This window comes from Stegostoma tigrinum, chromosome 23 (genome assembly GCF_030684315.1).
Source record: "Stegostoma tigrinum isolate sSteTig4 chromosome 23, sSteTig4.hap1, whole genome shotgun sequence".
Taxonomy (NCBI): domain Eukaryota; kingdom Metazoa; phylum Chordata; class Chondrichthyes; order Orectolobiformes; family Stegostomatidae; genus Stegostoma; species Stegostoma tigrinum.
In genome coordinates this window covers 20,629,003-20,654,913 of record NC_081376.1, presented here as the reverse complement: position 1 = coordinate 20,654,913, position 25,911 = coordinate 20,629,003, and the positions used below count along the sequence as shown (strand labels likewise).

At 42.8% G+C, this 25,911-nt stretch overlaps 2 protein-coding genes across 10 annotated transcripts in view; one reads left to right on the top strand and one right to left on the bottom strand.

Annotated features, from left to right (window-relative positions):
- mlst8 (MTOR associated protein, LST8 homolog (S. cerevisiae)) overlaps positions 1-17,927 on the bottom strand; it is a 32,057-nt gene extending 14,130 nt beyond the window's left edge. Inside the window, exons 1-5 of one of the 7 annotated variants that reach the window (XM_048552142.2) lie at positions 17,305-17,663; positions 15,556-15,688; positions 11,466-11,616; positions 8,678-8,729; positions 7,681-7,843 (exon numbers count right to left, since the gene is read on the bottom strand). In XM_048552142.2, the coding sequence (XP_048408099.1) occupies positions 7,681-7,843; positions 8,678-8,729; positions 11,466-11,594 (344 nt within the window). In that variant the 5' untranslated portion in view covers positions 11,595-11,616; positions 15,556-15,688; positions 17,305-17,663. Of the gene's footprint in view, positions 1-7,680; positions 7,844-8,677; positions 8,730-11,465; positions 11,617-12,038; positions 12,277-15,555; positions 15,689-17,270; positions 17,664-17,702 lie in introns of those variants that run through there. The other 6 variants (XM_048552143.2, XM_048552148.1, XM_048552145.2 and 3 more) reach the window with 6 other exon arrangements.
- The window catches only part of zgc:113333 (beta-N-acetylhexosaminidase), a 41,279-nt gene continuing 32,884 nt past the window's right edge, over positions 17,517-25,911 (top strand). The window contains exons 1-2 of one of the 3 annotated variants that reach the window (XM_048552139.2): positions 17,517-18,948; positions 20,792-20,948. In XM_048552139.2, the coding sequence (XP_048408096.1) occupies positions 20,927-20,948 (22 nt within the window). In that variant the 5' untranslated portion in view covers positions 17,517-18,948; positions 20,792-20,926. Of the gene's footprint in view, positions 18,949-19,499; positions 19,777-20,460; positions 20,626-20,791; positions 20,949-25,911 lie in introns of those variants that run through there. The other 2 variants (XM_048552138.2, XM_048552140.2) reach the window with 2 other exon arrangements.

The window sequence follows — 25,911 nt, the reverse complement described above, 5'->3', positions numbered from 1 at the left end:
AGCTCCAATCCTTTCTGTTATGCCATGTTTTTCAAAGTCTATCAGAGCACTATAATTTGATACATGTTAGTGTATACTAAAAGGTGCTCTGTATCTAGCCAGGCAACTCAATCACACTTTAACAATCTAACTACTTACACAATAACCATCCTTATGTTCATGTGGCTTCTGTTATATGTTTCCTGTGCATTAATGCCCAATTAAACATCCTCATGGGCATCACCAGCAATATCTGCAGAGGTTATTCCTTGTCTCAAACTAGCCATCTGTTAAATCTGCTTGGAGTTGGGAAGATCTGCGAGGGACCTAACTGACGCAGAATGAAAGTATCAACGGCAGCTTCCTAAATGTTTTACACAGATATGCATAATTATCCTCTATAGAACAGTTAAACAATATTAGAGTGGAATCCTTCTTTACTCGTAAATACTCCTGGTTTATTTGATGATGCCTGGAATGCCTCATGGGTACAATCTAACTGTCTGCACTTGTAGGAATCCAATCACTGCATTTAATACAAGGACCCTCTCATTCCAACGGTCATTCTAAGATGCAAAAACGGACATAAGTGCAGACTTTGCAAATATGGCAGTAGCCTGGAAGATGTGCTGTTGCAGCAGATTGTAAAATCCTTCAGATGTTTCCAGCCATTTCCTGGAAGGCGTTGAAGACTACGAAGTCTGGCATCTTGAACACAACCAGCAAAATGCGCCTACATGATTCACTGGACAGGAAATCTTGCAGAACAATGCAGATGTGAGCAACAAACATATTCTTTGCATGGATGCGCAATGTGCACAACATCAGCTCAGTAAATCTTCTTTAAAACAGGCTGCCTCAATGTCTAGAAGGACCAAGGGTAGTACATACATGGAGACACCACCACTGCAAAAGCCCTTCCAACTGACCCACCATTCTGACTTGGAATAACGAACACTGTTACTTGCCAGTAACATGCTCATCCCATGAAATTCTGCCAAAAAATCCTGTGCTTCCAGAGGAAAACTGTTAAATCATGTCCTGAAAGTTACAGAATACCCCATGAGAAAACTGTCTCCTGTGGAATGGAGCTCTGTGAAATGTCAGGATGCTGACTCAAAGACAGCTGCCATTCCTGGTGCTGCTTCTCTTTATGTTCAGTTGAGATCCAAGTTTGCCTCATTACCCTGCTTTTCTTGAACTGTCCAGTCATTCAAGAGATCATTTCTCAGGGCAAAGTTTTGACCAAACAAAGTCAACCTGTTTAGTTTAAAATGTTAACAAAACCTGGCTGTTATTAACTGGGCCATTCTCTATACCTGTATCAGTCAAATTTCACTTGCCAATCAATCAGTACTCTCCTCTTGTACAGCATAAATGTTGGTTTCCCTTTAAATTATATTATTACAAATTAACCTGACAAGGGCAGGAAGAAAAGCTTCAACAAAATGAAGCAGGAAATTTGACATTTCAGGTCAGGACCCTTCTTCAGAAAGAAAGGGACCTGACCCGAAACGTCAGCTTTCCTGCTTCTCTGATGCTGCCAGGCCTGCTGTGCTCCTCCAGCTCCACACTGTGTTATGTCTGACTCCAGCATCTGCAGTTCTTACTATCCATTCAACAAAGTGAACATTTATTCAGAAATAGTCAAGTTCTGTGCTGCCAAACAACAAAAAGAAGCAGCTGTTTTGGTTCAGTATGTGTAAGATTTCCAGGCAGTCAATTTCCCAGGTTCATCAATCTCCATTATACTCCCAAACTTGTGGATCCTGACAAGTTTCAGACATCCCAGGAAACCAAGTTAAAGTCAGAAGAAAGTTACATCTTCAGATAATTGCCTGTCTCTGTATCTAAATCACAGATCCACCTCAAATTGCACATGAGTTAAAGACAGCAGTGGGTAGGTTAATGTCAGGTCATGGCAATTTCTTCTTGTTTAACACCTTCCCTGAAAACACATACACCCGTATCCCCTTGCAAGTTAAAATCAAGATCATGTGCTATTTTCCAGGGCATCGTTAGAGATTTAAAATAAATAATGAGTTTGTGGGATGAAAGAGGTCAATCTCCTTATCATGTGATTTATGGGAATAGTAGTGTGAGTTATAGCCACAAACCCACATCTTACTGATTATGCATTTCAGTGCTTTCTTTGATCTATAAATGAGCACTCCTTCTGCCTTATTTAAATATTGTGGATTGGTGACATATTCCACTTTCTTAGCTCTGCGGCAGAATTCAAATATTTCCATGTTTGGTAAAAGCTCTTCACTTCCTTATTTACAAGACTTTGAAATGGTCATTTCTTCTGTGGATTGTTATGATCATGATAGGACATCAAGTAAATACACAATGTTAAGAAGGACAGTGATAAGACTGCAAAACGATTCCTTAGCTTAAGTTGTTTGCATGTTGAGTAAAGTTGTCAATTTAAACACATGCCTGTGACATAATGTGCATAAATATGAGGCACTGAACATTCTGCCATCTGTCGTACATGTCTGCTCAGAGATTAGGCCCAGCTTCAGAATTCAAATATGAATAGAAGAATAATCAATATCCATGCCTTTGACACAGGCTTATAGTGGTTACGGGTTCAAGCTTCACTTCAGCATCTTGAGTAAAAATCTAGGCAGATACTCCAATGCAACACTGACGGAGTTCTGCACTGTTGGAGGTGTCATATTAACCTAAGGCTCGAGTGATCATAAAATATCCCATGGTAATATCTGAGGAAGAGTTCTCCCTGGCATCTGGGCCAACATTGATGTCCAAATCACATCAGTAAGTAAAAAACGCAATGTCGCTATTAACGCATTGCTACTTGTTTGTAAATTAGTTGTTACATTTTCAAATTAGAATACTTCACTTGGGAAGTGTTCTGGTTCAACAAAGAACAGGGCAGCCTTTTCATATATCTGTCAAGATGTGGTCTGTATCCCTCTATTCCCTTTTTTTTCATACGTCGGACAAGATGCCTCTTAAATGTGGCTAATGTATCTGCCTCCTGCACCTCCTCTCACAGCACATTCCAGGCACTTACCATCCTCTGTGTAAAAAACTTGCCCACTTTTATCTAAAACCTACATCCTCTAGTAACTGACATTACTACCCTGGGGAAAAAAAAACTCCAAATATCCATTCTTTTAATGTTAAACTTCTATCAAGTCACCTTCTCATCCTTCGAAGTTCAAGAGTAAATGGACACAGTTTATTCAATCTCACCCCATAGCTAACACCTGCCAACCCAGACAATACCCTGTTAACCACTTCTGTACTCTCTTCAGAGCCTCCACATCTTTCTTGCAGTGTGGTGACCAGACTGTACACATTAGTCCAAATGTGGCCTAAGTAAAGCTCATAGATCATAGAATCCCTACAGTGTGGAAACAGGCTCTTTGGTCCAACAAGTCCATACTGACCCTCAGAGCTTTGCACCCAAACTCATCTCCCTATAACCACCTGATCTACATATTCCTGAACCCTGAGCATAATTTAGCAATTCTAATCCAACTAGCCTGCACATCTTTGGACTGCGGGAGGAAACCAAAGCACCCAGAGAAAACCCATGCAGACACAGGGAGAACGTGGATACTCCATACAGACAGTTGCCTGAGGGTGGAATCGAACCCGGGTCCCTGATGCTGTGAGGCAGCAGTGCTAACCACCGAGCCACCATGCTGCCCAAAAGTCATACTGACTCTGCCCATTTAGCATTGTCCAAGCCATTTTGTAATTGTATGTAGAGAATTCATAGAACCTCTACAAGGCGGCCATTTGGCCCACTGGGTCCACACCAACCCTCTGAAGAGCTTTCCACTCAGACCCAGCCCCCTACTGTATCCCCCCACTTACCATGTCTAATCCACCTAGCCTATACACTTAGGACATTTTATTTCAAATCTGCCCGACTTGCATATCTTTGGAATGTGCAAAATCCTTCAGTGATCCTTGGTTTTTAAAAGTGTTCTTTTCTCATTTAAGTCCACAATAAAAATACAGAAAAATAAAAGATACAGTCTGTCCACTCCAGAATCCCTTAAATGCCTCACGTCTATGTATCTTTGTACAGTTCTATAATCCCACAACCCTCCACGGTATCTGTGCTCCTCTCATTCTGGCCCCTTACACATGTATAGTTTCAGTTACTCCACTGTTAGTGGCTACACTTTCAGTGGCCTGCATCCTAAATGTCTCCAATTGCTCCTTCTCTTTGACTATCATAGATCATCACAGAATTCCTACAGTGTGGAAACAGGCCCTTTGGTCCAACAAGTCCACACCCATCCCCCTAAAACCCACCTAATCTACACATCCTTGAACACTATAGGCAATTTAGCATGGCAAATCCATCTAGCCTGCACATCTTTGGATTGTGGGAGGAAACTGGAGCAAGCAGAGGAAACCCATGCAGACACAGGGAGATGGTGCAAACTCCACACAGACAGTCACCCAATGTTGGAATCGAACCCAGGTCCTCGGCTCTGTGAGACAGTAGAGCTAACCACTGAGCTAGCATGCTGCTGATGTTCTAAACAGCTGTAACATGACTTGCCAATTTTTATGCCCCAATCGATGAAGACAAGCATGCTATATGCCTCCTTGACAATATTATCACTTTCAGGGAATTGTGGATCTGCAGGCCTAGATCTCCATGTATGTTGATGCTACTAAGGGTCTACCATTTATTGTATACTATTCCCATGCATTAGACCTTTCCCAAAATGCGTCACCTCGCATTCATCTGGATTAAACTCTATCTGTCATTTCGCTGCCCAAGTCTCTACCCTTCCCACCATCACTCTCTCTCTCTCTTCTGTAACTATCTTGCCAGCACACCACAGATCCAATTAGACTTCACCTTTTGTATCAGCCTGCCTTGCTCGACACTACCAAAAGGCCGTATTAAAGTCCATATAGACAACAACTACCACCCTACCCTCATCAATTAACTTTGTCACTTGCTCAAAAAACTCATGACATGACCTTCCTCGCACAAAGCCAGACTGCCTATCACTAATAATTCATACTTTTCAAATGTGAGTCAATCCTATCCTGAAGAATCTTCTTCAATAATTTCCCTACTGCTGATGTAAAGCTCACCGGCCTGTAACTTCCTGGATTATTCCTCTTGCATTTCTTAAACAAATGAACAACACTGGCTATTCTCTAGTCCTATGGGACCTCTCCTGCGATTAAAGAGCATACAGAGATTTCATCAAGGGTCCCAGCAACTTCCTCACCTGCCTCCCTCACCATTCTGGGATAGATCCCATCAGGTCCTGGGGCCTTCCCTACCTAATGCATTTTAAAACACCCAATACCTCCTTTTGTTTCTTGAAATGCCCACAATATCAACATAGCCATCCTGGGATTCATCATCCAGCATGCCCTTCTCCTCAGTGAATACTGATGCAAAGTGTTTATTAAGGACCTCACTCACTTCCTCTGGTTCCACATATAAATTCCCTCCTTTGTTTTTGAGTGGACCTACCCTTTCCCTTAGATCAGATCCACTACTGTGTGGAAACAGGCCCTTTGGCCCAACAAATCCACATGTCCCTTGGGGCATCACACACAGACCCATCTCCCAATAACCCTCACACCCTTGAACACTATGGGCAATTTAACATGGCCGATCCACCTAGCCTGTACATCTTTGGACTGTGGGAGGAAACCAGAGCACCCAGAGGAAACCCACGCAGACACGGGGAGAATGTGCAAACTCCACACTGACAGTTACCCGAGGCTGGAATCGAATCCGGGTCCCTGGTGCTGTGAGGCTGCAGTGCTGACCACTGAGCCACCGTGCCGCCCCTTACATATGAACAAATTGTTATAGGATCACAGAAAATCCCATCTGCGAAAGGTATTTCATGGTCCCCTTTAGCCAATCTAATTCTTTGTTGAGTTATTTCCTGCTGTCTTTGTATTCTTCGAGGTGTCTGTACTTCTTCCATTTTCTTGACTTTTTGTATGCCTCCTTTCAATTTTTGACTAAGCTTTCAATTCCTTGTCTTCCAAGATTCCCAAGCCTTACCATCCTTATTCTTCATTTGCATAGAAACATGCTGAACCTGAACTCTAATCAACTAGCCTTTAAAAGATTCTCACACAACAGATGTGGATTTACCCTGAAACAGCTGCCTTCAGTCTACATTCCCCAGTTTTTGCTTAATATTGTTATAATTAGCCTTCCTCCAATTTACCACTTTCACCCAAGGATGACTCTTACCCTTATCCATGAGTATTTCAGAACTTACAGAATTAGGGTCACTGTTTCCAAAACGCTTTCCCACTGAAACTTCCATCACCTAAATAGCCTCATTCCTCTAAAATGGCCCATTCCCTAGTAGGACTATTTACATATTGTTACAAAAAACTTGTCTTGGACACACCTAACAAATTCTTCCCCATCCAAATCCTTGACACTAAGCAAGTCCCAGTCAATATAGGGGAAGTCAAAATCCCCACCAAATCAACCTTGTTGTTTTTTTCCCATAATCTGTCTACATATTTGTTCCTCTATCAATCGCTGGCTATTGTGAGGCCTGTAATACTATCCCATCAAAGTGACTGTACCCTTCCTATTCCTGAACTCTACCCCTAGGGCCATGCTGCATGAGCCCTCCAAGGTCTCCTCCCTCAGTTCAACTGTGATATTCTCTCTAATCAGTAAAGCAACACCACCACCTCTTTTACATCCCTCTCTACCACACCCCGGAAACATCTAAATCCCAGAATGTTAAGCTGCCAGTCTTGCCCCTCTCACAACCAAGTTTCTGTAATTCACCTTTTGTATCGGCCTGCCTTTCTTCTGCATTTTAACTCATTTAACTGCATTACAGTGGTAAATAGACTTCTATCAGTGTTTCTGAAAATAAAATGATTTTGTTCTTGGAAGGAACAAAAACCAACTTTCAGATGTAGGTGAGCAAGGAGACAAAGTCATCCAATGTCATGCATAGCTGCCCCTTGGTTATTGACCAAACGGATTCAGACAATTCAGTGATAAGCGTGAACTACCATCACCTAGAAATAAAAGTGCTCCAGGGCAGAGGGCAGTCCTCATAAGCAGCAGTCCTCATCAGGGAGCTGTCTTCTCCAGATGGAAAATGGATCAGAACAGAAGGGGAAAGACCCAAAGAAGAGTTCCCTAACATCTTGGCAAGAAAGCCGCATGATGCCTTCACGAACTAAATGAGACTGACACAATCTGCACCAAAAGTGTGTTTGTTCTCTGGTATTTGTGAGCCACCTGGTTATCATCGTTGCATACTCGCTTTATCTAATTAGCTAATGTATCATATCTTAACTGCTGTTCTTAATAATCTGAATCAACTATCTAGTAATTACTTGCAGATTGTCAACAACCTATATCAGGAACATGTAATTATCAACCCCTAAAATCAACAAAAGATAAACAGTGGGCAGAATACTGAAAAGAAATGCACTGTTCCTCTACAGAACAATACAATGGAGTGTTTCACATACACCCAAGACAGCAAACAAGGCATATATTTAATGTTGCAATGAAAAGACAGCAACTCCAACGGTGCTAAAGGTCGACAACATTGTCAGCAAAGATTATGTGCTCAAATCTCTGGAGTGGTACTTCAATGCACAACTTTCTGGCTTAAATCTGAGAATGTTGCTGAATGGACCACGGCTGACAATTTATTGTTTGTCTCAGTTAATTACCTGAGGTCCCAGATTCGTGCCATGCAGTCCTCCCCACCAGTATACATCCAGCGCCCATCCTCATGGAATCCCACTGAGGTGATGTTTTTGCTGACTCCATCATAGTTGATGACTGGGTTCGGGTTGTTAGAATTTAGGTCATACATTCGGATATGCTGATACCCTACAAGGTGGACCAGAAAAGTAACTTTACCAGGTGGCGCTTACAATGTGTGCACATTTTACATCACATAACATGGTTCAAATCATACTCTGTGTTATAAGACTGTGCAGAGACATGGTCGAAAACGAAGCTCTTGTTCTTCAGAAAGTAAGCACAAAACACGATGCATCAGGCCCGTTGGGGAAATAATGTTTTTGTTACATAAATAATGTTAATTTCAGGAAAATTAAGTGTGTCGGGCATGAGTACAATAATTGATACGCCTTGAATAAGAACAGAGAATGAGAAAGGCATCCCTCCTTTCCTTCTCTCACCCATGGGGAAGCCAACCTATGGATGTAAGAATACCTGATGTTAAGAGTAATGCGTGCATCAGTTACTAATTTCATTTCAACTAAACACAAGTTGTATATCAAACAATGATTATATTTTCACTCTTGATAAGGAATTCAATTATTGCACATTTCCCAGTATGGAGTTAGGTGCAAGGGTCATTACTACAGGGCTGATTAAAAACCATGAAGAATACTAGGGGTTATGAGATCTAAGTGAGAGGAGGAAAGTTTAAGGGAGATACGCGTGGAAAGTTCTTTACACAGAGGGTGGTGGGTGCCTGGAATGCGTTGCCAGCGGAGGTGATAGACGCAGACACGTTAGCATCTTTTAAGATATATTTGGACAGGTACATGGATGGGCAGGGAGCAAATGGACACTGACCCTTAGAAAATAGATGACAGGTTAGACAGAGGATCTTGATCGGCGCAAGCTTGGAGGGCTGAAGGGCCTGTTCCTGTGCTGTAGGGTTCTTTGTAATACAGTATAAACTCTGCTTACCTGCTGCTGCAATCATACTGCGGTCTGGGGTGATTTCCAAGGCATTCACTTGCTGGAAACTTTGTTAAGGAAGCAGAATAAATGAAAGAGGAATTCACAGTCATTTGCAAACTTAGCTCCTAGCTGGATCTTCAATAAAACACTGAAGATTTCACTGGTGATTTTGATTGCATAAATGTGCAGGCAGTGATGCTCGTTCACTCTACACATTAAATGGTCACGAAGAAGCTTGTCATGAAGAAGCCATACATATTATAAGTTTTTATGGGACTTCCTGTAACAAATCCTGAATTCTGCATATTTGCGACGTTACTTAAAATACAGGCATAATGTCTGCTGTCCATTAAACGTATGCTGCATCAACTACTACATATCCTTGTATAATGGTATAGGCAGGGTACGTGCAATCAACCGTGTAATTTATTAAACTGCTGTTTATCTGAATGTTGCTGTACACATGCTGTTTATGCAACAAGGCGATACTCATTCACATTTCTATCTAAATTAATATTTTGCAATTGTGATCCATAGACCTATGGGAATGCATAGACTTCTCAGGGATCATACATTAAGTTGAACAGCATACGAAAGATAAACAGCTGGAAGCAGGCTTGGTGTGAGTCAAGAGGTAGGATTTAGATGACAATTTAAGAGGCATGTTAGTAAGATTGCGGATGATACCTAAATTGGTGACATAACAGAGAGTGAAGAAGGTTATCTAAGATTAAAATGGCATCTTGAACAATTGGGCCAATGGGCTTAGGAGCGGCAGACTGAGTTTAATTTGGATAAATACGAGGTACTGCATTTTGGTAAAACAAACAAGGGCAGGATTTATATACTTAATGGTAGGGCCTTGGGTAGTGATATGAAATGGAGATACCCAGGGGTTCAGCTACATAGTTCTTTGAATGTCCCATGAAAAGGACACAGAGTGGCTAAGAATGCATTTAGCAAGCTTACTCGGACCACTAAGTATAGGAGTTGGGATGTCAAGTTGAGGTTGTACAGAATGTTGGTGAGGCCACTTTTGGAATACTGTATACAATTCTGGTCACTATGCTATACGAAGGATATTATTAAATTGGATGGGGTTCAGAAACGATTTCCTTAGGATAGGGGAGTTTAAAACTACAGGGCATATTTTTAAGATGAGAGGAAAAGATTTAAAAGGGACTTGAAGGAAAACTTCATCACACAGAAGGTGGTTGCTAGGTGGAATGAACTGCAGAGGAAATGGGAGATGGAAGGCACAGTTACAAAATTTACAAGACATTTGGACAGGTACATGAATACAAAAGGTTTAGAGTGATATGGGCCAAACACAAGCAAGTGGGATGAGTTTAATTTGGGAAGCTTGTTCAGCATAAACAAGTTGGAGTGAACGGTCTGTTTCCACGATGTATGTGGGACGTATCTGCAACAGTGCATTGTAGAGTGGGCTAGTTCACTTACTATGGAGATTGTGAATTGAGGTGTGCTCACAGTCCCTTTATGGAAGATAATCATGTAGATCCATAGCTGCTAGGGACAGGACACAAGAAGTTCATGCTTGCTCAAAACAGGATTTTTAAAAATATTTAATCTGGATGCCTGATTTTCCAAAACTATTTGGTCTACCATAACCCCACAGATTCCAGAAGAATTCCTAAGGATTGGACAGGAGCAAACATAACCTTGCTGTTTAAAAAAGGAGAAAGGCAGAACATGGGGATTGGTAGGACATTTAGTTTTACATTAGTAGCAGACAAAATCGTAGAATCTATTATTAGGAATGTGGTAACAGGGTACTTGGAAAATGATAGTATGATAAACAGAGTCAATGCAAATTTACTTTTGACAAATCTGATGGCATTTTTTGAATATGTAACAAGCAGGACGGATAAGGGAGATCTAGCAAATAAAAACGTAAGAAATAGGAGGCCACGTGCCCTGTCAAGCCTGCTCCACCATTGAATAAGATCATGGCTGATCTTTTCGTGGACTCGGTTCCACTCACCTATCTGCTCACTACAAACCCTTAATTTCTTTACTATTCAAAGTTATATCTATTTTTGCCTGAAAAACATTCAACAAGGTAGCCTCATCTGCTGCACTGGGCAGGGAGTTCCACAGATTCACAACTCTTCAGGTGAAGAAGTTTCCCCTTAACTCAGTTTTAAATCTGTTCCCACTTATTTTGAAGTATGCCCCCTAGCTCTTGTTTCACCCGCCAGCGGAAACAACCTCCCTGCTTCATTCTTACCTTTTCCCTCCATAATTTTTTTTGTTTCTATATTCTTCTAAATTCCAATGAGTACAGAGGGTCTTTGACTTCCAAAAAACATTTGATAAATTGTCACACAAAAGCTTATACAACAAACTTAGGACTCATGGGATTGGCAATATTTGCACTGGATAAAGATTGGTTAAAAGAGAGGAAAGAGTAGGTAAGAATAGAAGAAATATGTTACTGTTGGCAACTGTAAAAAGATATGGTTAATGCTTAGGCCTGAGTTTTTTACAAGTTATATCAATAACTTGGAGGAGGGAACTGAATGCAAAGTATCAGAGTCTGGGCATGGTGCAAGTTAAGTGTAAAGTTAGCAGTGTGGAAGACATAAAAAGACTGCAGAGGGATAGAGAAGTTGAATGAGTACAACTTGGTAAGAGAAGTTCAATGACACTGATTATTTTTCGAAAGGTGAGACTGTGAATTTTTGGGTCTTGAGAGTGACCTGGGTGTCTATGTACATGAACCACAGAAATAATCAGGTCCAAACAAACACATACAATTTGGTACAGATACAGAATCCTGATGTTGCACAGTTCGAGTGCAGATACCGCTGTGTGCTTGCCAGAAGCGGACCGTGTGATCATAACCAGCAGTGGCCAGGATGACAGGGTCACTGCCAACTGTGCCTGGACTTGTATTCATTGTGTTAGCCTTGAACAGTCACCTGTAACAGAAAAGAATTTCAGCTTCACTGCCAAAACTGCCAACCATCAAGTCCTTAACCACTGCTATGCTGACCTTTGTCAATGTGGTAGTATAGTGGCCACAGACCTGGTTTGGAATCCTGAGATTGTACCTTCAAATCAAGTTAACTCAAATTAATAAAGATGAAAAAATTAGAGTGCAAGAAAACTCTGGCTAGAAATATAAGATCAGATAATGAGTTTCTGAAGATATTTATCAAAGAAAATAGTTAACAAAATAAGCATAGAAATTGAATCTGGAGAATTAATAATGGAAAATAAAAAGGCAGATGAATTAAACCAGTATTTTGCATCAGTATCCACTATAGAGAATAGCAGTAACATCCCAGAAATAACTGTTAATTTGGAAATGTTATGGGAGAACTCAAGAAATTACAATCACCAGGAAAGAGGTACTCTTTAAATTGTCAGAGCTGAGGGATGACAAGTCCCTGTCCTGATGCACTTCATTCTCAGACCTGAGAAGAACTGGCCATTCGGATAGTTGGTTTTAGTTTTCCAAAATTTGACGAAGGCTCCATTAGATAGGAAAACAGCAAATGCAATTGCTTTAAAAAAGTGGTGACAGAAAGCAGGAAAATGATAGTCCAGAGATAATGGGGACTGCAGATGCTGGAGATTCCAAGATAATAAAATGTGAGGCTGGATGAACACAGCAGGCCAAGCAGCATCTCAGGAGCACAAAAGCTGACGTTTCGGGCCTAGACCCTTCATCAGAGAGGGGGATGGGGGGAGGGAACTGGAATAAATAGGGAGAGAGGGGGAGGCGGACCGAAGATGGAGAGTAAAGAAGATAGGTGGAGAGAGTGTAGGTGGGGAGGTAGGGAGGGGATAGGTCAGTCCAGGGAAGACGGACAGGTCAAGGAGGTGGGATGAGGTTAGTAGGTAGCGGGGGGTGCGGCTTGGGGTGGGAGGAAGGGATGGGTGAGAGGAAGAACCGGTTAGGGAGGCAGAGACCGGTTGGACTGGTTTTGGGATGCAGTGGGTGGGGGGGAAGAGCTGGGCTGGTTGTGTGGTGCAGTGGGGGGAGGGGACGAACTGGGCTGGTTGAGGGATGCAGTAGGGGAAGGGGAGATTTTGAAACTGGTGAAGTCCACATTGATACCATATGGCTGCAGGGTTCCCAGGCGGAATATGAGTTGCTGTTCCTGCAACCTTCGGGTGGCATCATTGTGGCAGTGCAGGAGGCCCATGATGGACATGTCATCAAGAGAATGGGAGGGGGAGTGGAAATGGTTTGCGACTGGGAGATGCAGTTGTTTTTTGCGAACTGAGCGGAGGTGTTCCCACTTCCTACAGACTAAGGGGGTGGCCATGGGCACCCGCATGGGCCCCAGCTATGCCTGCCTCTTTGTAGGTTACGTGGAACAGTCCCTCTTCCGCACCTACACAGGCCCCAAACCCCACCTCTTCCTCCGGTACATTGATGACTGTATCGGCGCCGCCTCTTGCTCCCCAGAGGAGCTCGAACAGTTCATCGACTTCACCAACACCTTCCACCCCAACCTTCAGTTCACCTGGGCCATCTCCAGCACATCCCTCACCTTCCTGGACCTCTCAGTCTCCATCTCAGGCAACCAGCTTGTAACTGATGTCCACTTCAAGCCCACCGACTCCCACAGCTACCTAGAATACACCTCCTCCCACCCACCCTCCTGCAAAAATTCCATCCCCTATTCCCAATTCCTCCGCCTCCGCCGCATCTGCTCCCACGACAAGACATTCCACTCCCGCACATCCCAGATGTCCAAGTTCTTTAAGGACCGCAACTTTCCCCCCACGGTGATCGAGAACGCCCTTGACCGCGTCTCCCGCATTTCCCGCGACACATCCCTCACACCCCGCCCCCGCCACAACCGCCCCAAGAGGATCCCCCTCGTTCTCACACACCACCCTACCAACCTCCGGATACAACGCATTATCCTCCGACACTTCTGCCATTTACAATCCGACCCCACCACCCAAGACATTTTTCCATCCACTCCCCTGTCTGCTTTCCGGAGAGACCACTCTCTCCGCGACTCCCTTGTTCGCTCCACACTGCCCTCCAACCCCACCACACCCGGCACCTTCCCCTGCAACCGCAGGAAATGCTACACTTGTCCCCACACCTCCTCCCTCACCCCCATCCCAGGCCCCAAGATGACATTCCACATCAAGCAGAGGTTCACCTGCACATCTACCAATGTGGTATACTGCATCCACTGTACCCGGTGCGGCTTCCTCTACATTGGGGAAACCAAGCGGAGGCTTGGGGACCGCTTTGCAGAACACCTCCGCTCAGTTCGCAAAAAACAACTGCACCTCCCAGTCGCAAACCATTTCCACTCCCCCTCCCATTCTCTTGATGACATGTCCATCATGGGCCTCCTGCACTGCCACAATGATGCCACCCGAAGGTTGCAGGAACAGCAACTCATATTCCGCCTGGGAACCCTGCAGCCATATGGTATCAATGTGGACTTCACCAGTTTCAAAATCTCCCCTTCCCCTACTGCATCCCTCAACCAGCCCAGTTCATCCCCTCCCCCCACTGCACCACACAACCAGCCCAGCTCTTCCCCTCCACCCACTGCATGCCAAAACCAGTCCAACCGGTCTCTGCCTCCCTAACCGGTTCTTCCTCTCACCCATCCCTTCCTCCCACCCCAAGCCGCACCCCCCGCTACCTACTAACCTCATCCCACCTCCTTGACCTGTCCGTCTTCCCTGGACTGACCTATCCCCTCCCTACCTCCCCACCTACACTCTCTCCACCTATCTTCTTTACTCTCCATCTTCGGTCCGCCTCCCCCTCTCTCCCTATTTATTCCAGTTCCCTCCCCCCATCCCCCTCTCTGATGAAGGGTCTAGGCCCGAAACGTCAGCTTTTGTGCTCCTGAGATGCTGCTTGGCCTGCTGTGTTCATCCAGCCTCACATTTTATTAAAATGATAGTCCAGTTGGCTTAACATTCATCATAGTGAAGGTATGACAAGCTAATATTAAAGACATTATAGCAGTGCATTTCAAAACATTTAAGGTAATTAGGAAGAGTCAATATATTTTTATGAAAGAGATATCACATTTGACCAATTTATTGAAATTCTTTAAGGAAATTAAATGTGCTATTTTGGATAAAAAGGACATGGATAAAAGATGGATGGAACTTTGATTTCCAGAACAAACTTGATAAGGTGCCACACCAAAAGTTATTGCAGAAATTAAAGACTCATGATGCAGGTGGTAATACATCAGCAAGACTAGTAGATTTAGCAGCTAACAGGGAAGAACGAGTAGGCATAAGTAGGTCTTTTCTTGTTTGGCAAGATGTAACAAGTAGTGTGCCACAGGGATCAGTGCTGAGCTTTTTACAATTTATATGTTACTTTAGATAAAGATATTGAAATTATGGTTGCTAAATCTGCTGATGACACAAAGAAAGGTAGGAAGGCAAGTTGTAAACATGAAATATGAAGGCTACATATGTAGGTAAGGTATATATTAATATATATAAATAAGTTACGTGAAAAAGGAGGGTACGTGACAACTTGAGGACAGGGGAAATTGTCCATTTTGTGTGAAGAATAAAAAAGTGCATTTTTAAATAGTGAGCAATTACAGAGTTGCAAAGTAATGTGTCCTAATACACAAATCACAAAAGTTAATATGCAGAAACAGCAAGTAATTAACAATGGTAACAGAATGTTATAATTTATTGCAACAGAAATTTAATATATTAAGTATGGAGGTTATGGTTCAGTTGTAACAAGCATTGATACGATCATGTCTGGAGTGGCATACAGAATTTGTTTTCTTATTTAAGATAGCAAGTAAACGCATGGGAAGCAGTTTAGAGATTTAACTGACTCATTCCCAAAAGCAACAGGTAGACTCTTAAGAAAAAGTGGTCAAGCTCACCTGGTATTCAGGAGAGTTTGGATGAGAAAGAGGTGACTTCTTTGAAGTACACAAGATCCTGAGAGGTTCTGACAGGATATAAAGGATGTTTCCTCTAGTTGGAAAATCCAGAACTCTGGGTTGCTGTTCAAAACTAAAAGAACACCCATTTAATAAATAAATTAGGAGATTTTATATCTTCAATCATTTTTGGAACTCTCTTCCTCAGAGGTGGTACAAGTGGATATTTTTGTTAATATTTTAAGACGGAGGTTGATTGATTCTTTGGAAGCGGGGTTGGAGTTAGTTATTGGGGCAGACTGAAATGAGGAGTAATCAGATTAACCATGAATTTATGTAATTGCGCGAGCAGGCTCTAGGGACCAGGAAGGCTGGTCCCAATTCAAACGTTCATAAGGCAAACTGTAATAACAAGTTGTGGAGCTGGATAAACACAGCAGACCAAGCAGCATCTTAGGAGCACAAAAGCTGACATTTCAGGCCTAGACCCTTCATCAGAAAAGGGAGATGGGGAGAGGATTCTGAAATAAATAGGGGGGGGGGAGGTGGTCCGAAGATGAATAGAGGAGAAGATAGGTGGAGAGGAGACAGTGGTCTAGGCCCGAAATCTATACTCTCCTCTCCACCTAACTTCTCCTCTATCCATCTTCAGTCCGCCTCCCCCTCTCTCCCTATTTATTTCAGAATCCTCTCCCCATCTCCCTTTTCTGATGAAGGGTCTAGGCCCGAAACGTCAGCTTTTGTGCTCCTGAGATGCTGCTGGGCCTGCTGTGTTCATCCAGCCTCACATTTTATTATCTTGGAATTCTCCAGCATCTGCAGTTCCCATTATCTCTCCACACTTCGTTATCTTGGTTTCTCCAGCATCTGCAGTTCCCATTATCTCTAATGATTTAACGATTTGCCGAATTGTTGTTAAACAAAACCTCACTGTTACAGAGATAGTAGGAACTGCAGATGCTGGAGAATCCGAGATAACAACTGCACCTCCCAGTCGCAAACCATTTCCACTCCCCCTCCCATTCTCTTGATGACATGTCCATCATGGGCCTCCTGCACTGCCACAATGATGCCACCCGAAGGTTGCAGGAACAGCAACTCATATTCCGCCTGGGAACCCTGCAGCCATATGGTATCAATGTGGACTTCACCAGTTTCAAAATCTCCCCTTCCCCCACTGCATCCCTCAACCAGCCCAGTTCATCCCCTCCCCCCACTGCACCACACAACCAGCCCAGCTCTTCCCCCCCACCCACTGCATCCCAAAACCAGTCCAACCTGTCTCTGCCTCCCTAACCGGTTCTTCCTCTCACCCATCCCTTCCTCCCACCCCAAGCCGCACCCCCAGCTACCTACTAACCTCATCCCACCTCCTTGACCTGTCCGTCTTCCCTGGACTGACCTATCCCCTCCCTACCTCCCCACCTACACCCTCTCCACCTATCTTCTTTACTCTCCATCTTCGGTCCGCCTCCCCCTCTCTCCCTATTTATTCCAGTTCCCTCCCCCCATCCCCCTCTCTGATGAAGGGTCTAGGCCCGAAACGTCAGCTTTTGTGCTCCTGAGATGCTGCTTGGCCTGCTGTGTTCATCCAGCCTCACATTTTATTATCTTGGAATCTCCAGCATCTGCAGTTCCCATTATCTCTGATAACAAAGTGTGTAGCTGGATGAACACAGCAGGCCAAGCAGCATCTCAGGAGCAGGAAAACTGACGTTTAGTAAACCCAGACTCCGTCATCAGTCCTACCCTCCCTGGACTCGATGCAGTCCGACAGCGGGGTTCTGTTCACCGTCCTTCAGCTCAGCCCTTGCTTTACTTCACTCTCTGCAAATTCTACTCACAACCGGAAGTCTGGTCCGTTTCTACATTTGTCCGCTGGTTCATTCATCTAAATGCGCCGGTCTGCCGCACCACCCACTATCAATCGGTCCGCCCGAGCTGCTCATCCCTTCCCTTCAGCGAGCGAGCGCGTGTGGAATTGATCATTAGGATATTCTTGCTGTCAGGGCGATTATTGATGGAATTTGGACAGTGGGGTGTTTATTATTTTATTGTGCCGCATCATCTACAGTTACAATCCTGGCGTTCGTAGATTTCTAGTGTCCTAAATTCAACTGAAATCATAGATAGCAGAGAAGAATCACCCCATCAGTGCATGATGGCAACGCAAACTTGTAGCAGAGATCAGAGACAGAAATTACTAAATTCCACTTGATGAAGAATGAAATGTTTTGATCTCTTTGACTTCGAGCAGTAAATCCAGAATCACAATCTTCGATCCGTTTGCCATTTATGTTGCTGTTGCACCACTCCTGACATTTCTGATCCCAGAGCAGGCTGTGGGTTCTTCGTAAACAGTGTGAATATTTGATGCACCTTTGCAGTACGTCTGTCCTAGTGCCCGACTCACCGAACGTAGCATCAAATTTTACCCAAGGTGACAACCAACTCAAGTAGCTCAGTATTCGGATATCAGCCATTCGCAAAGCACAAAAATAGGAGACATAGAGCAAAAAGGACAGACAATTAGACAAAGTGACACAATGGTCAACACAGATATTTTGAGGGGAGAAGCACTGGTAATTTTGAAAAACTTCGGACCTGGTGGAAGGCTCTTGGACGGATAAACATGAAGCTGTCGCACCTGGTGCATTATTGTCCACGTAGTTCAGACCCAGAAATTGGAGGAATTGTATCAAAATTTTACATCGGCTTACATCATATAGGAGTGGGTTTAGATAATATCGTGAAGGGCTGTATCAAAACACAGGAAAATCTAAACAGAGGTGGCTGAATAAGTGACGAAATTAAATTCAATATCCGAAAGAATGTTTTTTTTAAAAAAGCCAGAAAATACTGGAGAATCTCAGCAGGTCTGACAGCATCTGTGAACAGGGAGCAAAATTAACTTTTCGAATCCAAAGACTTCTTCGGACTTGAAGGGAGCGACAACGTATTGTTTCAATACTCTTGGCAAGGTGGGAAAGATGAGTAAGTGCGACGGATGGTGAGGCAATCCGGAACTAAAGACAAAGGGTACACTTCTCGTAGCAAGGGAGAGTTTTATATGTAAAATGGACGAGTGGTTCGTTTGAATTAGAGAAAAATAGGTCAGTTCTGGTGAAAGCGAAGCCAACAAGAAATTAGCGAGACACGTTGCGACAGGGCGAGAGAAATCAAAATAAACATTAAGGACAGAGATCATTCTCTGAAATTAATGAATTTAACATCTGAGTTCTGAAGGCTGTAAAGCACCTAAAGGTAGAGCGAAGTGGTGGTTCTCCAGCTTACATTAAACTTTGCAAGAACACCACAACAGAAATTCTAAAGAAGCGTCACTGCATCCAAAACGTTAACTCTGATTTCTCTCCAAACATGCTGCTAGACTTGGTGAGTTTTTGGAGTAATTTCCGTAATGTTCTAGCTTTCCAGCCCCCTCAGTTCTTTATTTATAGAATGGAGATGTTGGCGTGGAAGCAAGATAGATTATTGAAAATATAAGCAATTGGAAGAATACTGTCATTTTTATAGAGAGGGAGTGTTCTACAAAGCCAGTCTGTATTGGATCTCACCAATGTAACATTGTGAACTGCGAATATGGTGAACTAGATTGAAAGAAGTACAAGTAAAATGCTGCTTTGTGTTCATCCAGCTCTACACTTCGTTATCTCGGATTCTCCAGCATCTGCAGTTCCTATTATCTCTGATACAATTTTGACCTCATGCAAAGCCTCTTCTAGGGATGCCTAACCTGAAGAAGTTATCGTCCTGCCTCCGGACAAACCTCAGGGGATCTCTCTCTCACTGCAACTCTCTTGTCCGCGCTCGACCCCCCCTCCCCCCATATTTATTTCAGAACCCTCTCCACCATTTCTGATGAAGGGTCTAGGCCCGAAACGTCAGCTTTTGTGCTACTAAGATGCTGCTTGGCCTGCTGTGTTCATCCAGCCTCTCATTTTATTATCTTGACTGTACAAATAATTTGGTTTGTGAAATTATGAACTCTAGCAGTGACTAAATCACCTCATGACCCCCCAAAATCCCGTTCTCTGCCAACAAGGTGGGAATTTAATTGAATGCTCTCTCCTTGCCTTGACGAATGAAGTTCCAACAATGCTCAGCAAGCTTGAACCTCTCAAGAAACAACGGAACAATACAATACTGACACTTACTCGACAAAAGTGGAAAAGCACCCAAATGCATCCAAGGCACAAAAAAGTAGGACAGTGAAATGTCAATGTGGAATTCATTCCGACATGCGGTGGTTGTTAGAGTTAAATTTACTAGGTTTAAGAGAAGATATAATGAAGATAAGAATAGAGGGAAATGGGCGTGGATTTAAAGCTTTGGCAAAGATCTGTAGCTCGGGTTGTGGGTGAGATTGTCGTCTTGCTCGCCGAGCTGGCTTGTTCTCGTTCAGCTCGGCGAGCAAGTCAACAACCTCATATGGGTGTGGAACAGTGAGATATATTTACAGTTGCAAGATACCCCTGCACATTATAAATATTGGTAAAACCTGTTGAATGGAACGGTCAATTTCTGCATTTCGATTCTATGTAATTGAGGTTGACACTTCAGTACAGTACTGAGAAAGTGCTGCTATGCTGGATGCCCATGTTAAATGAAGACCCTGTCGAGCCATTTAGGTAAAAGCAAAAGACCCCACAACACTTTGCAAAGAACAGCGAGGGGATACTCCTGCTTTGCTGGCTATTGTTTATCCCTCAATCAGTATCACAAACAGGTTATCTAATCATTTATCTCAAAGCTCAATGTCAGACTTTTCCACGTATAAATTAGCTTATTTTATGTTACAATAAAAACAACAGTTGAAATATATTTAATTGGCCATGAAGCTCTTTGGGTCATTTTGTGCGATGGCTCTCGGAGTAAAATCACTGCTTGCAAAGCATGTTAGAAAGGTCTAAAACGTGATTTTAAAAAACTGAATACTTCAATTGTTCCTGGCCTGTCTGTGGGAAATAGTTTACCACGTTATATCTCAGTGGTATTCCATCTCCTAGACTCTCCAATCGTAGCGACACACAATTATTCCGAGACAGCAGGGTGAGCATTTTGACTATTCGTTATAGCGTTTGAATTTAGAGGTTCTTTTGTGGATTATTTGTCTTATATAAAATGCACTAGAGACATTGATGTTGTACACTGCATATTATTATTTTCTGTATTGACTATTTTGTACAATACATAATTCTTAACTAACTTTGCGCAGGTGCAAGGTATTTAGGTCCTACGACGATAAATGCCGAAAGTGAAAGAGCGAGAATTGGGTGGCTTGCTTTAAGTGAGCTGCGGGAAGCGGAAAAGGAGAGCAGCATTGGCAGAGACACGAAACAGGCGAGTGGAGATGCCTGGACGACGGGAACGTGGTGGGTATTCAGTATTGGAGACGGGGAATTGATCTCACATCAGTGCGAGCTGAAGACTCCATTGGGTCAAATCTGTCCTCACAGGACTTAGCAATGGGAGGAGACTTTATCTCTATTTAATCACTGCTCGTCGTCAGGCGGAATATCCCAGAATCACGTTCTGAGGATTCGTGGCACATTACAAGATTTAATTGCAATTACTGAAGAATTACAGACTACAATGTTTTGCTTACATTTCACTTGAGATTTAGCAGTTAAGGCTGGAATCAGCCCCGACAGTGATAAAGGTTGCCAACCCTCCAGGAGTGCCCTAGAATCCCCAGGATTTTAAAAAAAATGCATCTCCGGGAAGCTGTTGGGTGCATAGCTGCGTTCAATATTCTTCTAATTTTATTACCATATTGTAAATGGGCGGGAAGTGGTGAGAGAGCGAAATGTCAAATATTGTTATCTCGAGAACATACGTTCAACGGGTTGACAAACCCCCCTGATAGAACTGTTTGTGTGGATCACTATTTGAATATTCAGATCGTAGCACAACGTGAGTTGGCTCAGGTAGCTTCTGCTATGATGAATGTTACTGAGATAGGGGTCTTTGTATTAATCTCTGGGTCCATTGGTTCTGTATTGGAGACTGCATTATAGCAAAGCCCCAGCCAAGTTCAAATGAAAGGCTCGTTTTAATGGCAATATCATCTTTAGTTACACGCTACGGTTCCATTTTGACGTATTTTCCTGCAAACTCGTGTTTAATGGATTAGAAAAAAAGGGAGTTGTGGAAAAGTTGTGATGTTCTTGCTGCTTATAGGCGTAAGAATTCTTCCCTACTGGAAGACGTTGCTTAGAAGCTGCGCATGTGATCAGCGTTTCTGCCACTCCAGTGCAGAACCGAGGGAATGCTGCATTTTTGCATTCAGATGAAACATAGACAATGAGTCGTTTTGGTGGATAAACAAATCCAATGACACCATCTGAAAGGGAGTTCTCCCTGCTGCATTGGCCAATATTTATGCAAATTGGAATTTAAGTTTTGATTGAAATAATGGATGACCCACTTGCCAAACAATATCACAAACTAAATTTTACTTTCTTGCTTCAGCTTAATTTTGTAAAGTTAATGCTTTTACAAAATCCATTCTTAGGGTGTGTGATGCTGGAAAGGCCAACATTATTGCCTAATTCTAGTTGCCCTTGAGATAGTGCACTTTCTTAAACTGTTACACTTGGGTACAGTACACATGTCTGCAACTGTTTTGCTTCTTGTACATGTACGGTACATAACTGGCAAGGAAAATGATTGTTTCATCTGGTATGAACAGTTTTCTTTACGGAATGGTTACACAACCTCTGAGAAATAAATGGTAACAATTCAGTTGGCAACAATTCGACTCTAAGCTCACGCCAGTATTTCTTGGTGAAATGAGATTATAAGGTGTTAGCATGAAATTTAGGGCTAGAGTTTGTCAATATTTGGAAGTGTCCCCAGTGAGTCAGTGGTGTAGCGGTAATGACCACAGGCACAGGAGACTTGGGAATAAATCTCACCACAGCACCACCATGTCTCAAAACAGCGACATTGAAATCCATTGTTTTTTGTGATTAAAAATTCATCTGAATCCCTCCCCGGAAGGACACCTGCCATCTTTACCTGGTCTGGTCTACATGTGACTTCAGACCTACAGCACCGTTGTTGATTCTTAACCATCCTATTTAAATGGCCCTGTAAGCCACTTAGTAAAATGGCAACTAGAGATGGGCAACATGTGCCAGCTATGCTGCTGACACCCACATCCCATGAAAGAAATGGAATAGCGCATACCCTAGCCTAACCCACAAATCTGTGGTTGAGCTGGATTTTGTAAGGTCCTCATGAATCTTCTAGAGAAATAGAGGGTGGTTATTTTTTTTTCCAGTTAAGGAGCCCAGCCTTGTGCAACATTAGTTGTTGAACTTGGGCGTATTTAACCTTCCCAACAGTAGTAGCAGACACAAACATTCTAGAATTGTTGCAACACTCTAAAATTATAGATATGACTGTTTGTTTGTTTTCTGTGTTTCATCATTTCTAATTCAATCCCTGAAATCTGAGGGAAGAGTTATTTACTTCCTATCCAATCACTAGAGAACTTCAAGAGGATAGTGATAAGTTGCTGGAGTGGGTGGACATGTGGCAAGTAAGGTTTAATGCAAAGAGATGAGGTGATGCATTTTAATACAAAGAACATGGAGAGATTGTATAAAATAAAAAGTACTATTCTAAAGGGTGAGCAGAAGCTGACAGATGGCAGGACAGGTAGAGAGAGCTGTTAATAAAGGATATGTTGAATACAAGAGCAGAGAGGTTATGATAAATTTACATTGGACACTGGTTAGACCTCAGTGTTATGCACAGTTCTGGGTGCCACACTGTAGGATGGTTGTGAATAGAGTGAAAAGAATTCAGAAGAGATTTTCAAGATTGGTTGCAGGGATGAAATACTCCAGTTATGAGGAAAGATCGAGGTTTTCCTTGGCAGAGAGAAAGCTAGGAGGAGATTTGACAGAAGTGTTCAAAATCAAGAGGAGTCTAGATGTAGATAGTGAGAAACTGTTTACATTCAAGAAAAGATCGAGAACCAGAGCGTATAGTTTTACAAAAGAAGCGAATGCAAAGCAAGAAAACCTTTTCCACACAGTGAGTAATTGGGGTCTGGAAAGAACTGCCTGGAAATGTGATGGATGCAGGTTCATTTCAGGCATTCAAAAGGACATTGCATGGATGTTCAATTGAAACAGTGTGTGGGGTTATGGGGAAAAGACATGCAAATGGCACCAACTTAAAATGTTGAGAGAGCCAGGGTAGACACAACGGACTGATGGTCTCCTTCTGCAACCTAATAATTTAATGATCCTGTGATTACAGCTAATCAAACACTGGGTCAAAAATGGAGGTTTCAAACTGTAACGTAAAAGGTAAAGAGAAGTTTTGAGAGGAATTCCAGAGCTTGGGTTCCATTTACAAAAAAGCTGCTCCTCACAAGATCAGATTTAGGTTTTGTTTTGCTCTGCTGCCTACCCTTTGATTAAAGTATTTGTATTAAAATATAACCCTTTTCTAAACTAAAATGTCCTATTATTTCAGTAGAAAATGGCAGTAAGGGAACTAATGTTCCTGTCGAGCTTTGATGTTTTGCTCCCTGTAGTAGAATATAAGATTTTAATGTGAAGTAAAATAATTTTCTCTTAAGTTACAAGAATTAAACCCAAAGCATGCCAAAAATGCTTCAAGTAGTTCCACTTTCCACTCCAAAAATCTTATTTCAAACTAAATTAGGTATCTGGGAATGGAGAGTGCTGGAGAAGGAAAACATATCAGAAGGAACAAAGACAGCCAGTCTGATGTCAGTGGTAAGGGAATTATTGGAGGGGAAAAAATTTGAGGAACAGGATTAATTAACACTTGGAAAGGCAGGGATTGATCGTTGGTAACCAACATGGGTTCGTTAAAGGGACATTCTGTGTGACTAGTTTAATTGAGATTTTTGGAGGGATGGCTAAATATGTAGTGTATTAATGTAGTTTTCATGGGCTTCAATAATACCTTTGACAAGGTCCCATATGGAAGGCTGGTCCAAAAGGTGACAGTCCATGGGATCCAAGGCAAGTTGGCAAACCGGATCCAAAATTGGCTTACAAACATTAGGAAATGGGTGATGGTGCAGGGATGTTTTTGTGATTGAAAGTTGTGACCAGCAGTACCACAGGGATCCTTGCTGTCTGCTATGCACATTAACAACTCAGATGTGAATACAGAAGGTATAATTAGTAAATTTGCAGATGACACGGAAAATGGCGATGGTGTTGATTAGTAGGGAGAATGGTCTGAGGCTGCAGTCTGATATTGATTTGGGCACAGCAATGACACATGGAATTTAATCCTGATAAGTAAGAAGAGATGCCTTTTGGGAGGTCCAAAGGGAAGGAATGGTAACTCCCAAGGGAGTACTGAGGAATAATGGGACCTTACTGTACAAGTCCATAAATCTCTGAAGGTGTCAGCATGGGTAGACAGAGTAAAGAAGGTGGCATATGGGATGCTTGTCTTTACTGGTCAGGGCATAAAATATAGGACCAAGGAAGTCTTATTACAACATTGGTTAGGCCACAGTAGGAATACTGTGTGCGTTTCTGGTTGCCATACTATTGGAAAGATGTGATTGCACGAGACAGTGTGCTCAGGAGTTTCAACAGGATGTTGTTTGTGATCAAAAGTCTCAGTTATGAGGACAGACTGGATAGGCTGGGTTTGTTCTCATTGGAACAGAGGAGGCTGAGGGGTTGTCTGATTGAGGTATACAAAATGATGAGGGGCATCAACTGTACATCGTGAGAATGTGTTACCCATGGCACATATGTCTAAGACTAGAGGGTGTAAGTTTTTAAGATGAGGAGCAAGTGGCTTGTAATGTGTCCGGTCTGGTCATCCTGTTATTGGATGTACATTATTGAGCTGGAGAGAATTCAGAAGAAATTTACCAGGATGTTGCTGGGAATGGAGGGTTTGAGTTATAAGGAATGTCTGGATAGGCTGGGACTTTTTTCACTGGAGTGTCAGAGGCTGAGGGGTGAACCTTACAGAGGTTTATAAAATCATGAGGCGTATAGATAAGGTGAATGGCAGATGTCTTTTCCCTCAGATGGGGAATTTCAAGATGGGGGGGCATATTTTTAAGGTGAGAGGAGAAAGATTTTAAAAAGATGTGAGTGGCAACCATTTTACACAGGACAATGGTTTGTGTGTGGAATTAGATTACAAGTACAGTTACAACATCGAAAAGACATTTTGATAAGTACATGAATAAGGTATGCTTGGAGGGATATGGACCAGGAGCAGGCAGATGGGACTAGTTTGTTTGTGATTATGGTCAGCATGGACTGACAGGACCGAAGGGTCTGTTTCTGTGCTATATGACTATGATTCTAT